At 38.1% G+C, this 15228-nt stretch overlaps 1 protein-coding gene across 3 annotated transcripts in view; it reads left to right on the top strand.

Moving 5' to 3' along the window:
* Positions 1 to 15228, top strand: part of Klhl20 (kelch like family member 20) — a 32692-nt gene that overhangs the window by 10661 nt on the left and 6803 nt on the right. For all 3 annotated transcript variants that reach the window (XM_090340409.1, XM_090340410.1, XM_090340411.1), the window contains 4 exons: positions 925 to 1019; positions 4875 to 4990; positions 7298 to 7481; positions 14865 to 15008. In XM_090340409.1, coding sequence (XP_090196535.1) covers positions 925 to 1019; positions 4875 to 4990; positions 7298 to 7481; positions 14865 to 15008 — 539 coding nt within the window. The remainder of the gene's footprint in view (positions 1 to 924; positions 1020 to 4874; positions 4991 to 7297; positions 7482 to 14864; positions 15009 to 15228) is intronic.

Genomic DNA, 15228 nt, shown 5'->3' with positions numbered 1-15228 from the left:
CCTTGGGCTTTCCTCAAGGCTAGCACTCTACCACTTGAGCCACAGCATTTTCCAGCTTCTTAATGTACGTGGTACCAAGGAATCAAACATGGGTCTTGGTGCATGTTACGCAAGCACTCTACCAAACTCCTGGCCTCATATCTGGTGATTTTAACTTATAAATTGAGATTAATAGCAATAATAATGATAAAGCACAATGTTTATAGCAGGAGGTTATAATAAGAGTTGTGCAAAACTTACAAATTGTTTTTAAATTTTTTCATAGCACTTTTTTGATCATGGTTAACTTCCAATAAGTGAAACCAGAAAAAGGAAAATTGCAAGTAATTTGGAGTACTGTATTCTTTAATAGGTTAACAGGATATTCTTTTGGGTTGTTAATTAATTTGAATCTAATTAAGAGAGAATTTATAGCTAGGCACTGGTGGCTCACACCTATAATCCTAGCTACACAGGAGGCTGAGATCTGAGGATTACAGTTCAAAGCCAGCTGCAGCAGAAAAATCCCTGTGAGACTCTTAGCTCCAGTTAACCACCAAAAAAAGAGATAAGTGGCTCTGTGGCTCAAAGTGGTAGAGCACTAGTCTTGAGCGAAATAGCTCAGGGACAGTGCCCAAGCCCTGAATTCAAGCCCCACAACAAAAAAAACAAACAACAGTTTATAGCATTTCTGAAAGCTCAAACTAACATTCTAAAGGACCCTGGTGTGATTTCAGTTTTTTAATTATTCTATATTACTGAATTTGCAATTAGAATAAGCAGTTTGGTTTCAGTATTTATATCTTCCATTTTTATTTATTTATTTGTCATGTTCAGTTAGATCCCCTAAATATATAGAAGCATAGTATAGGAGCACAAGTCACGTATTCTCCGAACTGTCCTGTGCATAGAACTCTGTCTTTAATAACACTTATTATCTCCTAGGTGCTGCAGCATGTTCGTTTGCCTTTGCTTAGTCCCAAGTTCCTGGTGGGCACTGTAGGCTCAGATCCCCTCATTAAAAGTGATGAAGAATGCAGGTATGAGTGGCCCTGGATGAGAAAAGTCCATCAGCATTCCTGTTTTCTTTTAGTCTCTTTACTGATACTCTTTTTAAAATACTGTATTTCTTAGTACTGAAACCAGGACAGTATTTAACATGTTTTTCCTCTGGGGTAGAGTCAGGAGGAAGAGAAAGAAGTAAGGATTGAATTTCCAGTGTTTGTTCCATTAGTTTTTTTGGTTGTTTTTTTTTTTTTTTGGCGAGTCATGGGTCTTCATATGGACTGGGCTTTGTCCCTGAGCTTCTTTCGCTCAAGACTAAGCACTCTACTGCTTGAGCCACAGTGCCACTTCTAGCTTTTTATTGTTATTTATTTATTTATTTATTTATTTTGGTTGGTTGTGGGGCTTGAACTCTGGGCCTGGGCACTGTCCAGGCCTTGAGCTCTTCAACTCAGGCTACCACCCTATCGCTGGGCCTGGGCATTGTCCCTGAGCCCTTCAGCTCAAGGCTACCACTCTACACTTGATACAAGCCCCACTTCTCATTTTCTGAGGTTAATTAGAGATAAAAGTCTCAGGTCTTTTTGTGCCCAGACTGGCTTTGAACCTTGATCCTCAGATCTCAGCCTCCTGAATAGCTGGGATTATAGGTGTGAGCTACCATGCCCATCTTTCATTCTATTAGTTTTTATATATGGTGATTATTGATATAGCGTGTCCATAAAGATGTAGACTTCGAAGATTTTTTTTTTTTTTTTGCCAGTCCTGAAGCTTTAACTCAGGGCCTGGGCACTATCCCTGAGCTTCTTATGCTCAAGGCTAGCACTCTACTACTAGAGCCACAGTGCCACTACTGGCCTTTTCTATTGATGTGCTACTGAGGAATCAAACCCAGGGCTTCATGCATGCTAGGCAAGCACTTTCCCATAAGCCACATTCCCATCCCACAGTTTTTCTAAGATTTTAATGCAAACTTCAGTTTGAAGAGGCAACTGTTTTTTTCTTGAGATAAGTTAACAATGATGGTCACTGTGTGTCAGTGAAAACTTTTTTATTCCATCACATGTGTCTAGCAAAGACCAACCTTGCTTTCGAAAACACAGTTCTGTCAGAGGTGGCTCAAGCCTATGAACCTGACTGCTCAGGAAGCAGAGATATGGAGGATTGCCAGCCCAGGCAAAAAAGTTCTCAAGATCCAATCTCCATTTAACCAACAAAATGGCAGGCTGGAGGTGTGGCTCAAGTAAAGCTAGATGAATAAGTTGTTTAAGAACAAAGCTCCTGGACTCAAATCCTGATGAAAAAAAGATTTTTTTTACTGTCTCTGCAATATACAAAATTATGATGGATTCATTTTGTAGCTCAACAGATTATAAGATTTAGATTCATCTCCAAATCCATCTGGTATTTTTAATGAATTTTCCCGAGTCTGTTCCAAATATAAAACTAAAAAGAACAAGCTGTACATAGAAATTCCTTATAAACTACTTTGACTTTTGCTCCTCCTTTGGTGATCAAAGAAATTTGGAATTATCACTGTTTCTAGAACAGAGGTAGGGCATATAGATTCATTATATTTCTTCTTTAATCTTAAGCCTTAATAGGAGACACAATAAAAGGTTACACATTAGTCTTTAAAATTAGAAAACATATATAAATGGCAATTCCCCTAAATGTTTGCCAGAGCAGAAGGGAAAACTATATGAATTATATGTGAAAGAACATGTGGATATCCTCCATTAAGCATAAATCAGATTGTAGTGGTTGTCATATAGGATAGTTCACAAGTTGTATGACCTAGGAACATACTTCAACTTCTTTGGGCCATTATATATTCCATAGAGTGTAATAGCCCTTTAAGGCAGGTACTAGCATATATGCTGTTACTATTAACTTTTTTTGTTGACTTTATCATATTCTTTCTTGACTGACTTAAAAATTAGCTAGTAGGGGCTGGGAGTTTTGCCTAGTGGTACAGTGCTTGCCTAGCATGCACAAAGACCTGGGTTCAATTCCTCAGTACCATATACATAGAAAAGCTAGAAGTAGTGCTGTGGCACAAGTGATAGAGCTCTAGCCCTGAGAAAGCCCGGGACAGTGCTCACGCCCTGAGTTTAGTCCCCAAGACTAGCAAAAAAAAAAAAAAATTAAGTAATCAAAGGCTTTTAAGAAAGGGAAATGAAGAAAAAAACCTTCATAATTGGTTTGATTGGGGGAGGATTTTATTTTTGTGTTTAGATAGATAAATTGTGAGGGAACCTTAGCATAGCCTTATAATGAAAATGGAATTGGATCATACATGGGATTGATATTGCAGGAGTAAATCACTGTTTGTAGTTTAAGAAACCAGAAAGATGAAAATATAGAGTAGTTTAGGAAACACTTTTTGTTGAAGGAGAATAAAGTAACAGAATTTGCACTATCTAGGTACTGAATCACTAAGAGAATCAAGTAAAGTAAGTACATACACAAATAGTCTAGCCGAGCACTTGTGGCTCACACCTGTAATCTTAACTACTCTGGAAACTTACTACTCAAGCCTGGTTTGAAATCAGAAAGGGCAGGAAAATCTGAGAGAGTCTTATCTCCAGTTGACCAACAAAAAACCAGAACTAGAGGTGTGGCTGAAATGGAAGAACACCAGCCTTAAGCAAAAATGCTAAGCAAAAGTGTTCAGTCCTTTAGGATACTGGATTAACAAGTATATTACCAGACTCTCTTAAAGTACCTTAATTGATAGACTTATTGAAATTAAATTAATCATGTAGTACCAGATAGTAAAATAGTAATAAGTGAGTTACAGTATTCTTAACAATCTAATACTTGAACCTTCTTTATTATTTAAATTAATTTAACAAATATTTAGTTCTTTGGCTGATTTACTTTTCCAGTATCCTGCAGAATCTAACAATACTCATTAGAAAGGAGTGATTGACTATGTAGACTGGTAATCGAGTTGTAATTTTTAGTTTTTGTAAGTTATAATTGGTTCTAAGCATGTTTACCTTTAAATTTGCACTGAGAGATGAAGCTAGGATGTTCACAATTCATATTATGACTTGTAGCATTGCTTTCATGTTTATGCCAATTTTAATATTGACTGGCATTCATGATTTGGTTTGACTTGTGGTTTCTCCTTTTTACCAATCTACACCTAAATTATATTGGGAATTGGCTGACAATTTTATTTATTGTTAAGTTGATCTTTCTTATTGCTAACCATGGAAGGCCATATTGAAATAACAATGGTATATTTTCCAAACTCAAAGACTGAACAGCACTGAGGGCATTGCAAATTACTCAACAATTTTGGTGAACAGTTGAAGAGCATCTCATAAACGTGAAATTTCCATAAAGAGAAATTCACCAATTCATTAAAAAGTATACAGAGAAACATGTACATATTTATTGCAATAGTATTTCTCAAAATGGAAATGTGAATGAAGAATTAAAATAAAAACTGGGATAAGAAAGTAATACAGTATATAGGAACAATAGAAATACTTGACTTAAAATTAAGTTGGTCAACATTATAATAACATTTAAAGTTTTAAAACATGAAGTTAATGCTAAATATTATATATGAAGACATGCACAAAAACCGAAATAACTTGGGTAGTTGTGATTGAGTTGCATCATCTTAAAGATTTCAATTGTCTCTGAAGGAGAAACGAAAGGAGTAAATGATGAAAAATATAAAAGAACTTCAACTTCATTTTAAACATTCATTTCTTTCAAAATTGGAAGAAAATATGAGAAACAATAGCATTAGATAATTTTGAGAGTCTCTACATAGGTGGTAGTCACTATCTTCCTATATGTTTGAAATATTTCATTACTGAAAATGTTATTTAGACATTTAGAATAAGTATAGAATTTCTTTTCTACAGAGACTTGGTAGATGAGGCTAAAAACTACCTCCTATTGCCTCAAGAACGACCACTAATGCAAGGACCTCGGACGAGACCTCGGAAACCTATTCGATGTGGAGAAGTACTCTTTGCAGGTTTGAGTCTCAATGTATTATTAATAAGTCATATATTCTGCATGCTTTGAAAATCATTTGGATAACTATGATATCTCCATCATTTAAAAAATACATAACAAGTCAACATGTACCTTGACTAACAATGATTCAACAGTGGTATAATCTAAGAGAAAACTCTACTTTTATATACATTTAAAAATATCATGCAGTGCCTTGTGGAAATGAGTCATATATATATTAATTTATGTAGCAAAGTGCTAGTCACTTCATAATTGCATGAAGTGACCAAAAATCATCTGAAACAACTATACTCTTTCCTAGACTTGACAACTTCAGTTGAACCCAAGACAACCTGATAAAAGTACAGTATAAATTCAAATTGGAGCTGGGCAGGTGGCTTATACCTGTAATCCTTACTGAGGAGGCTGAGATCTGAGGATCAAGGTTCAAAGCCAGCCCGACACAAAAGGACCTGAGTCTCTAATCCCCAGTTAACCTCTAGAAAACAGGAAATGGGGCCTGGCTCAAGGGTAGAGCGGTAGACTTGAAATGAAGAGCTCAGAGACAATGCACAGCCCAGAGGTAGGGTGGTAGCCTTGAACTGAAGAGCTTAGGGACTGTACCCAGGCTGAGTTCAAGCTCCATGACCCATTAAAAAAAAAAAAAATCAAATTAGTCTACAATCACAAAATCCTATAACCTAGTGTCTTAAGGAATTGAAATTTATTTTTCTCATAGTTTTTGAGGCTAGAAGTCCACAATGAAGTTACTGGCAGGGTTAGCTTCTGGCAAGGCCTTTCTCCTCAGCTTGCAGAGGGTACTTTCTCCTGGGTGTCCTCACATGGCTTGTCTATGGGCAAAGGCAGAATGAGAGAGTACTCTGGTGTCTCTTCGTCTCACAAGGACATCAGTCCTATTACAAAAGGATACTATCCTTACAACATCATTTAACATTAGTTTTCTCCTTAAAGGTCCTGCTCTAAATACAATCTCAGAGCCTGTATCCGCTTAGTCATCTTACTACTGCCTTGGGAATCCTAATGCACACACACAAAAACTCATGAGGCAGTGGAACTGAACAAAACTTTTCTTGCTTCCCTGATGCACAGAAAATATTTCAATTGATTCCCTAGAGATTCCTTTGGTATTGAAGAATACCACATAGGAAGTATTTACTTGATCTAGAGCCATATAATCTAATAGATGCTGGTTTTAATGACCGTTATTGTAAATTGAGCCAGTGACATAATGATTAGACTATTTGATTGGTCTAAAGAGTTAAAATATGGGGAGCTGGGAGTTTGGCCTAGTGGTAGAGTGCTTGCCTGAGCTCAAGCCCAGGACTGGCCCCCCCAAAAAAAAGTTAAAAAATGGTATATGGACATGGTAATGGAAATATAAACATAACTATATAGACATAAAAACCTATGACTCTATAGACATAGTGTTTTATTTCATAATATGTTTTTATGACATACAAACCCTCAGCCTAATTTTGATTAAGTTCTAAATACTAAGTCCCAGTGATTGTAAATAGAGATTCCCTCCTTGAACACTTGTTTGTTAAACTTGTCATTTAAAATATGATGTAAAAATTAACGTTAATAAATTCTTTAATTAAAAAAAAATGGTCACATTTCCAGCCTTATTTTGTTTTAGGATTTAGATGCTTTCCCTGGACTTCTGTATATACATTCAGTTATGGAAGTGAAATTTGAGCAAATTACTATACATAAAATGTGCTGTGATTTAGCTGAAATATTATATCTTAAATGAAACTATAATAAAATAAAGTATATTATGTTAATTTAAAATAAAGTGAACTTTTAGATCCATTAACAAGATGGTTCATAATATTGTCCTTTTAGTCTAGTTCAGGAATTTAACCCCTAAAAACTAGTTTTTATATGTTTTGAAGTTATATGCCCTTGTACTTCATTTTTTCAGCTCTACAATCTAGATATTATTTGAAAGAAAAATTTAGCACATCTACCATTACCCTTTTTTTTCAGTGATCATTCCAAAAAAGCTTAATGGAGCTCCATTTGAAACTTGTCATTCAGCATATTACCATATTAGTCTTTTCAGACTGCTATAACAAAATATCCTAGGTTAGGTAGTTTAAGCAAAAGGAATATATTTCCTCACAGAGATAGAAACTATAAGTTCAAAATACTGGTTTGTGTCCATTCCTTGTTCTGGTGACTGTAACTTATAATTTGCTTGTGGACATTTGGTAAGTCCCAGCATTAGATCTCAATGAGGTTAGCAGCCAGTGATGTGCTTTAGGACAGGTTTTCTCTTATCATTTCTATTACTTTCTAGTTGGTGGTTGGTGTAGTGGAGATGCCATTTCCAGTGTTGAGCGGTATGATCCACAGACCAATGAATGGCGAATGGTAGCTTCAATGAGCAAAAGGCGATGTGGAGTTGGGGTCAGTGTTCTTGATGACTTATTATATGCAGTAGGAGGCCACGATGGATCGTCTTATCTCAATAGTGTTGAAAGGTGAGCAAAGTTTATAAAGTTTTTCCATATTAATTTTTTCCACACTAATTTCATTTAAGATGTGATTTAGGAAACGTATGTGATTTATTGCTGTGACACCAGTTGGCAGCCTAGACCATTAACATGACCTCAAGTCCTTTATGAATTTATCTCTTCTTATTTTTCTAGTCTTTCTCTCATTGAACAAAACCATTTACTGACCATACCACTGTAGATACAACTTGCTTGCAGATCTTTGGATGTGTTCTCTTTCGTAACCTTTTTCTCTCCTTTTTCTCTACATGTATGCAGGTTGTTCTCTAAAGCTTACAAATCCTTCAAGATTCAAACAGTTCCTTCCCACATTAGTCTTCTGTGACTGTACAGATGAGTTACTCATCCCTCTGCTCTTTCATAATTATTTTGAATATGCTTCACGTATTGATCACAATGTGGTATAATTGTTGAAATCTCACCTTCCATAGGACTCAATGCAGTGAAAATCTACAGTGACTGAAGTAGTTTCTTCTCATATTTTTTTCATTAAGCTATGGTAATTTACAGTGATTCTTGGTATTTCCATAACACACCTTTGAAACTTGCAGCATATCAAATTCCAGGTACATAGATGGTATACTAAACAAAACAGGAATCAATTCTACTGAAGTAGGCAGGATATAGAGAAAAAAACAACACTTAAAAATAAATTGATGGCGGGGCTGGGAGTTTGGCCTAGTGGTTAAAGTGCTTGCCTTGCATGCACAAAGATCCGGGTTCGATTCCTTGGTACCACATACGGAGAAAAAAGTTGGAAGTGGTGCTGAGGGTCAAGTGGTAGAGCTCTAGCCTTGAGAAAGTCCAAGGACAGTGCTCAGGCCCTGAGCTCAAGCCCAGAACTGGCAAAAAAAAAAAAAATTGATGAATGGGTACAGTGGCTCATGCATGTAATCCTAGCCACTCAGGAGGCTGAGATCTGAGGATCAAGGCTCAAATCCAGCCCAGGCACAGAAGAGACTCTTATCTCCAGTTAAGCTCTAGAAAATGGGGAACTGGAGCTTGGCTCAAGGGTAGGCCAGTAGCCTTGAGCTGAAGAGCTCAGGCCCAAGGGTAGGGTGGTAACCTTGAACTGAAAAGCTCAGGGACAGCACCCAAGCTGAGTTCAAGCCCCATGACCCCCCCCCCCCAAAAAAAATTTTTTTTTTTTTTAGGAAAAGATACCTCCAAGTTTATTAACTAACAAGTGTCAGAACTAAGGATAATCTCGTACTAATCTTTATTCCTCATCTAAAATGTAATTATACTGTCAACTGTTATTGATTCTTATAATGTGAAATAGCTTCTACAGATCTAGCTTTATACATTTCAACTACAATTACTTTGTTTTGTTCATTATTATCTCTCGCCAATGGTGCTATTAGCAGAATAATCCTTATCTTTGGTGAAGCTTAGGGACATTGTTGGCCCTGTGACACGACCAGCAGCACCTATATCTGAACCATCCTATAAGGACAGGCCCCATATGAATGACTAAAGCCAAAACAATGCATGCACTACATGGGCTGGGAAAGCTTAATATTATTTCATAACTTATCTGTGAATACCTGCCCATGAGTGAGCTTACATTCTCAAGAAGTAATTTTTGACTTTTACCTTTATTTTATAAACTAGTTAAAAATTACCTTCAAACATAAGCTACCTCACAAAAAGTGACCATCTACCACTAATTATAGAATGGATTCTGGAGACATTTTTATCATCATTACAACCGCAACAACTAAGAACTATAAAAGTAAATCACTGTCACTTCTTTGAGGAAAAACTTCCTTCAAGGTCTGAAGCTTAGCATCTTTGATGTCATCTAATTCCAAGGGTTCTTAAATATTTCTTCATGCCATGGTAGGCAAGTCTTGGGAATCTTCATCTTCAGATGGTTCTGAAAGTGTAGTCACTGTGTCTTTGTTGAATTTTTTCTCCTGCACTCTGTTGGAGCAATCTGGGGAAAGAGCATCTTCACTATCAGAGGATAAATCTATATATTGTATTCCTCTTTCACTCTTGAAATATGATGCCCTTGCTTTTCTTTCATTATCTGGAGGTTCTGGAGTACTAGAATCTTCTGTTTTCTCAGTTATATCTGAATCGGGGGTGTTTGCCCTGCTAACTTCCCCTTCAGCATTCTCCTCTTCAGCATTAACAGAAATTGGTGAAGAAGGGCCAGGCTGGGAAGTCTGGGGGGGCTGGGATGGCTGGGATGGCTGAGGGTGGTCTCACGAGGTTCCTCAAGCTTACTCCTTTTCTCAAAGCGAAAACGATCCAGGTTGAAAAGATTCATATTGGCAAATTAACAGCACCCTGGTGGAGGGGGCGTGGGGGAGCCTGGGGTCTTTAAATGAACTGTCCCCGGCCCCGGCGGCGAGTCCGCCCCCACCCCCGGTGGGCCCGAGAGGAGACCCAGGCGGAAGGGACCCGCGGACCCCCCACCCCCACCCCCAGACGAACCGCCAGGGCCCGCGCCTACGCTCTGCGGGGACACAAAGGGCCCCCCAAAAATTTTTAATGAGTTAAATCAGTAGAAATTAGTAAATATTTGTAACTTTAACAGTTAAACACACACACATATGGAAATGCAAATACAGTGCACTCAGGCAAATTTATGTGAATGTTCATTTCTAATCACTCACATACTTTATACTAAAGATGCATTTGAAAATAACAGTGGGCCGGGAATTCGGCTTAGTGATAAAGTGCTTGCCTAGCATGCATGAAGACCTGGGTTTGGTTCCTCAGTACCACATACGCAGAAAAAGCCGGAAGTGGTCCTGTGGCTCAAGTGGTACAGTTCTAGTCTTAAGCAAGCCCAAGGACAGTGTTCAGGCCCTGAGTCCAAGCCCCAGGACTGGGCGAAAAAAATAAGAAAATAAGAAAGGTAGCCAGGCATGATGGCTCACCCCGGTAATCCTAGCCACCCAAGAGGCTGTGATCTGAGAATCTCAGTTCAAAGCCAGCCTGGGCACTAAAGTCTGAGATTCTTAAATTAACCACTAGAAGTGGTGCCATGGCTCAAGGATAGAGCTGTAACCTTGAGCTGAAGAGCTCAGGGACAGTGCCCAGACCAAGTATAAACCCCATGGTTGACAAAAGGAAGGAAGGAAGGAAAAGAAAAGAAGGAAGGAAGGAAGATGAGCATGACTGCTGGGCATGCTAGTGCATGCCTGTATGATTCCAGCCATCAGGGAGTTGAGGAAGAAAGATCTTGAGTTTGAGATGAGAGTCTGGGCTACATAGGGAAAATCTGGGAGGGAGGAGAGGAAAGAAAAGGAAGAATAAAAGTAAATCATGCTTTAAATCAGTGAGAAAAAAATTATAAAACAGCGACGGAAAAAAAACAATGAAATTCTCGAAAGAAAAATTGAAATAGTGACAAAATTAGCAATCTAGTAGGATTTTGATGTTTCTTGTTTTATTTTTGTGGTGCTTGGGATCAAACTGAAGGCTTTATGCATGCAAAGCAAGCACCCACCGCTGAGCAACACTCCCTCCCAAGTGTGATAATCAGCCTTGGACTATTATTAGCAAAAGAATGATTAATAATATATGGTATATAGCATGTAGTAGAAAAGAGCAAAGAGAATCTGAAGCCTCAACCAAGAAGACCTAATCCAACTAAGCAGACCTGTTTCAAGCACTGAAATAGAAATGGCAGTAAGAGACCTCCCATCCAAGAAAAGCCCAGGGCCAGATGGATTCACACCTGAATTCTATAAGGTCTTCAAAGCAGAGCTTACACCAATACTCCTCATGCTCTTCAACAAAATTGAAAACAAAGGCTCTTTGCCAAACTCATTCTATGAAGCCACCATAACCCTCATCACAAAACCAGACAGAGATTCATCGAGGAAAGAGAACTATACATCCATTTCTTTGAAAATCATTGATGCAAAACTTCTCAGCAAAATACTGGCCAACCGTTTTCAGCAACTCACCAAAAAAATTATACACTATGATCGAACAGGATTCATCACAGGGATACAAAGCTGGTTCACCATACACAAATCAATTAATATAATTCAACAGAACAACAGGAACAAGGACAAGAATCACATGATTGTCTCAATAGATGCAGAAAAGGCATTTCACAAGATCTAATACCCCTTTATGCTAAAAGCTCTGGAGAAACTAGGAATCCATGAAACTTTCCTCAATATAATAAAGACCTTGTATGACAAACCCACAGCTAGCATTATACTTAATGGCGAAAAGCTAAAGCCATTTCCTCTAAAATCAGAAACGAGGCAAGGATGCCCACTCTCTCCACTCCTCTTTAACATAGTATTAGAATTCCTACCCAGAGCAGTAAGGTAAGAAGCAAGCATAAAGGGGAGCCAAACAGGGAAAGAGGAAGTGAAACTTTCCCTCTTTGCAGATGACATGATTCTGTATTTAAAGAACCCTATAGACTCCACTCCCACGCTGCTTGAGCTGATTCAAAACTTTGGAAAGGTAGCAGGGTATAAAATTAACCCTCAAAAATCAACTTCCTGGGGCCAGCAGTTTGGCCTAGTGGTAGAGTGCTTGCCTACCATGCACTAAGACCCGGGTTCGATTCCTCGGTACCACATACATAGGAAAAAAAAAGAAAAAAAATCATCTTCCTTCCTCTGTGCCAACAATGAGAGGAACGAGGCAACAGTAGGAAAGCAACTCCTTTTGCAGTAGCCTCAAAGAAACAAAGTACCTAGGAATTAACTAAGAATGTAAAGGACCTTTTTGATGAAAACTTTAAAATCCTGAAAAAGGAAATTAAAGCAGAACTGAGGAAATGGAAAAACCTCCCATGCTCCTGGATTGGTAGAATTAACGTCATGAAAATGGCAATCTTGCCAAGGGCTATCTACAAATTCAATGCAATATCCATCAAGATCCCAATGTCATTCTTTAAAGAAATAGAAGAGGCAATCCAAAATTTCATATAGAATAATAAAAGACCCCGTATAGCAAAAACACTTCTTAGCAGAAAGAACAGAGCAGGAGAACTTTCAATACCAAATTTTAGACTCTGTTACAGAGCTACAGTGACCAAAACAGCTTGGTACTGGCACAAGAACAGGCCTGAAGACCAATGGAATAGAACTGAGGACCCAGATATTAACCCAAGACCTATGGCCACTAATCTTTGATAAGGGAGCCAAAAAAATAGAATGGAAGAAAGATAGCCTCTTCAACAAGTGGTGCTGGCAGAACTGGTTAAGCACCTGCAGAAAACTAAAGTTGAATCCTTCTTTTTCACCCTGCACTAGAATTAACTCCAAATGGATCAAAGACCTGGAGGTAAAAGCTGACACACTGAAAACTTTACAAGAAGGAATAGGAGATACACTAGGTCTCCTTGTCACAAGTTGAAATTTTCTTAATAAGGACCCAGAAACACAACAAATCACAGAAAGACTGGATAAGTGGGACTGCATTAAACTGCAGAGCTTGTGTATGGCAAAAGACATGGCTAGCAAACTAACTAGAAAGCCAACAGAGTGGTAGAAGATCTTCACCAACCATACAATAAAGGCCTCATATCTAAAAATATATCAACAGCTCAAAAAATTGAATCACTCAAAAACTAATCTCCAAAGAAACAACCATCCCATTAAAGGATGGGCCAAAGACTTAAAGAGAGTCATCTCTGAAGAAGAGATAAAAATAGCCTATAGACACATGAAGAAATGCTCAACATCTCTGGCCATAAAAGAAATGCAAATCAAAACAACTCTTAAGATTCTACCTCACCCCAGTTAGAATGGCCAGGATCAAAAAATCTAATAACAACAGATGCTGGTGGGGATTTGGCCAGGAGGGATCACTACTACTCTGTTGGTGGGAATGCAAACTCGTTCAGCCACTATGGAAAGCAGTATGGCAGTTCCTCAAAAGACTAAACATAGAGCTCCCCTATGACCCAGCAATTCCACTACTAGGCATTTACCCCATCATCCAGAAACAAGGACATACTAAATCCACTAGAACAACGGTGTTCATTGCAGCACTATTTACCATAGCAAAGATATGGAACCAACCCAGATGCCCCTCAGTTGATGAGTAGATCAACAAGGTGTGGTATTTATACACAATGGAATTCTAAGCTGCTGACAGAAAGAATGACATCATCCCATTTGTAAGGAAATGGAAAGACTTAGAAAAAAATCATATTAAGTGAAGTAAGCCAGACTCAGAGGAACATAGGCTCAATGGTTTCCCTCATTTGTCATAATCAGTAGAAACCTTGGGCTCTACTAGCAGAGATCTGCAATAGAACAAAACCTAGATACATAAGGCCATATAGTATGACGCTAAATGAAAGGACCTTCAGGATATAGAAACAAAAGCCATATAATGAGTGATTGTTGTCCTTAATATACTATGTTATCTCTCATCTCTTTTGCTGTCCCTTGCTTACCTCATATTGTTACAGTATTTCACCTTGTTATCTGATATATTGTATATATGCATATTTGGTTATTTGAAATAGGATAGATAACGGGGGAAAACAAGATGAGGGGCGGGGGTTGGGGAAGGGAAAGGGGGACCAAGACAAGTGAAAGGGTATCAATGTATGTGAAGTAATGCACTTTCTATCTGGTAAATTTAATGTAATCCTTCTATTAATTACAATAAAAAATATATGAAAAAAACAAAGAGTCTCAAGCTATATTAACATAACTGAACCCTAAAAGTACATTGAGAAAACACTTACCATGTAATATCATTATGTTAAGAGAAGATGCTTGCCTATAAAGAATATATATAGATAAACATAAGGCAGTGTGTTCATATATAAATTGTTTAAATAAAACTGAATTTCAAAAAATAAGAGTGAGGAGTTGGGAGCCAAGGGCCAGTAGCTCACAATTCTCATTCTATTTTCTCAAGAATCTGAGATCTGGAGGATGGAAGCTATAAGCTAGCCCAGGCAGAGAAGTTTATTAAACTGTCTTCAGTGAACCAGCAAAAGGTTAGGCTGGAGATGAAAGTGACTAATGCACTATACCAGTGCATGCCTGTATAATTCTAGCCATCAGGAGAAATTAGTAGAGTGCCAGCAAAGCAAACAAGTTAAACAAGTGCAAAAAAGAAAAAGAGGAGGAAGAAGAGGATCTGGCATGTGGCTCAGTGAGAGTGCTTTGCCTAGCATATGTGTGGCCCTGGGTTCAATCCCCAGCACTAGAAAAAGAATACACACACACACACACACACACACACACACACACACACGCCTAGACACAATTAGATTTTTCTATACTTTCATTATTAATTAGCCTATCTTTTGGGAAAGGATATATATAAATGTTTTGATTTATCTATTCAGTTTTCTAGTGTGGAATATAACCTCTGGTCTTGATGTGGTTTTTGCAGATATGACCCCAAAACAAACCAGTGGAGTAGTGATGTGGCTCCTACAAGCACCTGCAGGACAAGTGTGGGTGTGGCAGTGCTGGGAGGCTTTCTCTACGCTGTGGGCGGCCAGGATGGTGTGTCTTGCCTCAACATTGTTGAGAGGTGATTTTTTAAATGTTTTTTTTTAAAGGACATACAGCAATTTTTGCAGTCTCACTCTGTAGCCCAACACTTCTACTTCATCATCCTGTGTACTGAGATTACAGGGAGCACCCAGGTTAAAGTTCTTTAAAATCAACAGTTATAGCTGGGGACCTGTGGCTCACATTTGTAATCCTAGCTACTCAGGAGGCTGAGATCTGAGGATCTCGGTTCAAAATCA

Source organism: Megascapheus bottae, chromosome 10 (assembly GCF_031878675.1).
Source record: "Megascapheus bottae isolate mThoBot1 chromosome 10, mThoBot2.hap1, whole genome shotgun sequence".
Lineage (NCBI taxonomy): Eukaryota > Metazoa > Chordata > Mammalia > Rodentia > Geomyidae > Megascapheus > Megascapheus bottae.
This window is presented reverse-complemented; position numbering and strand designations above follow the sequence as displayed.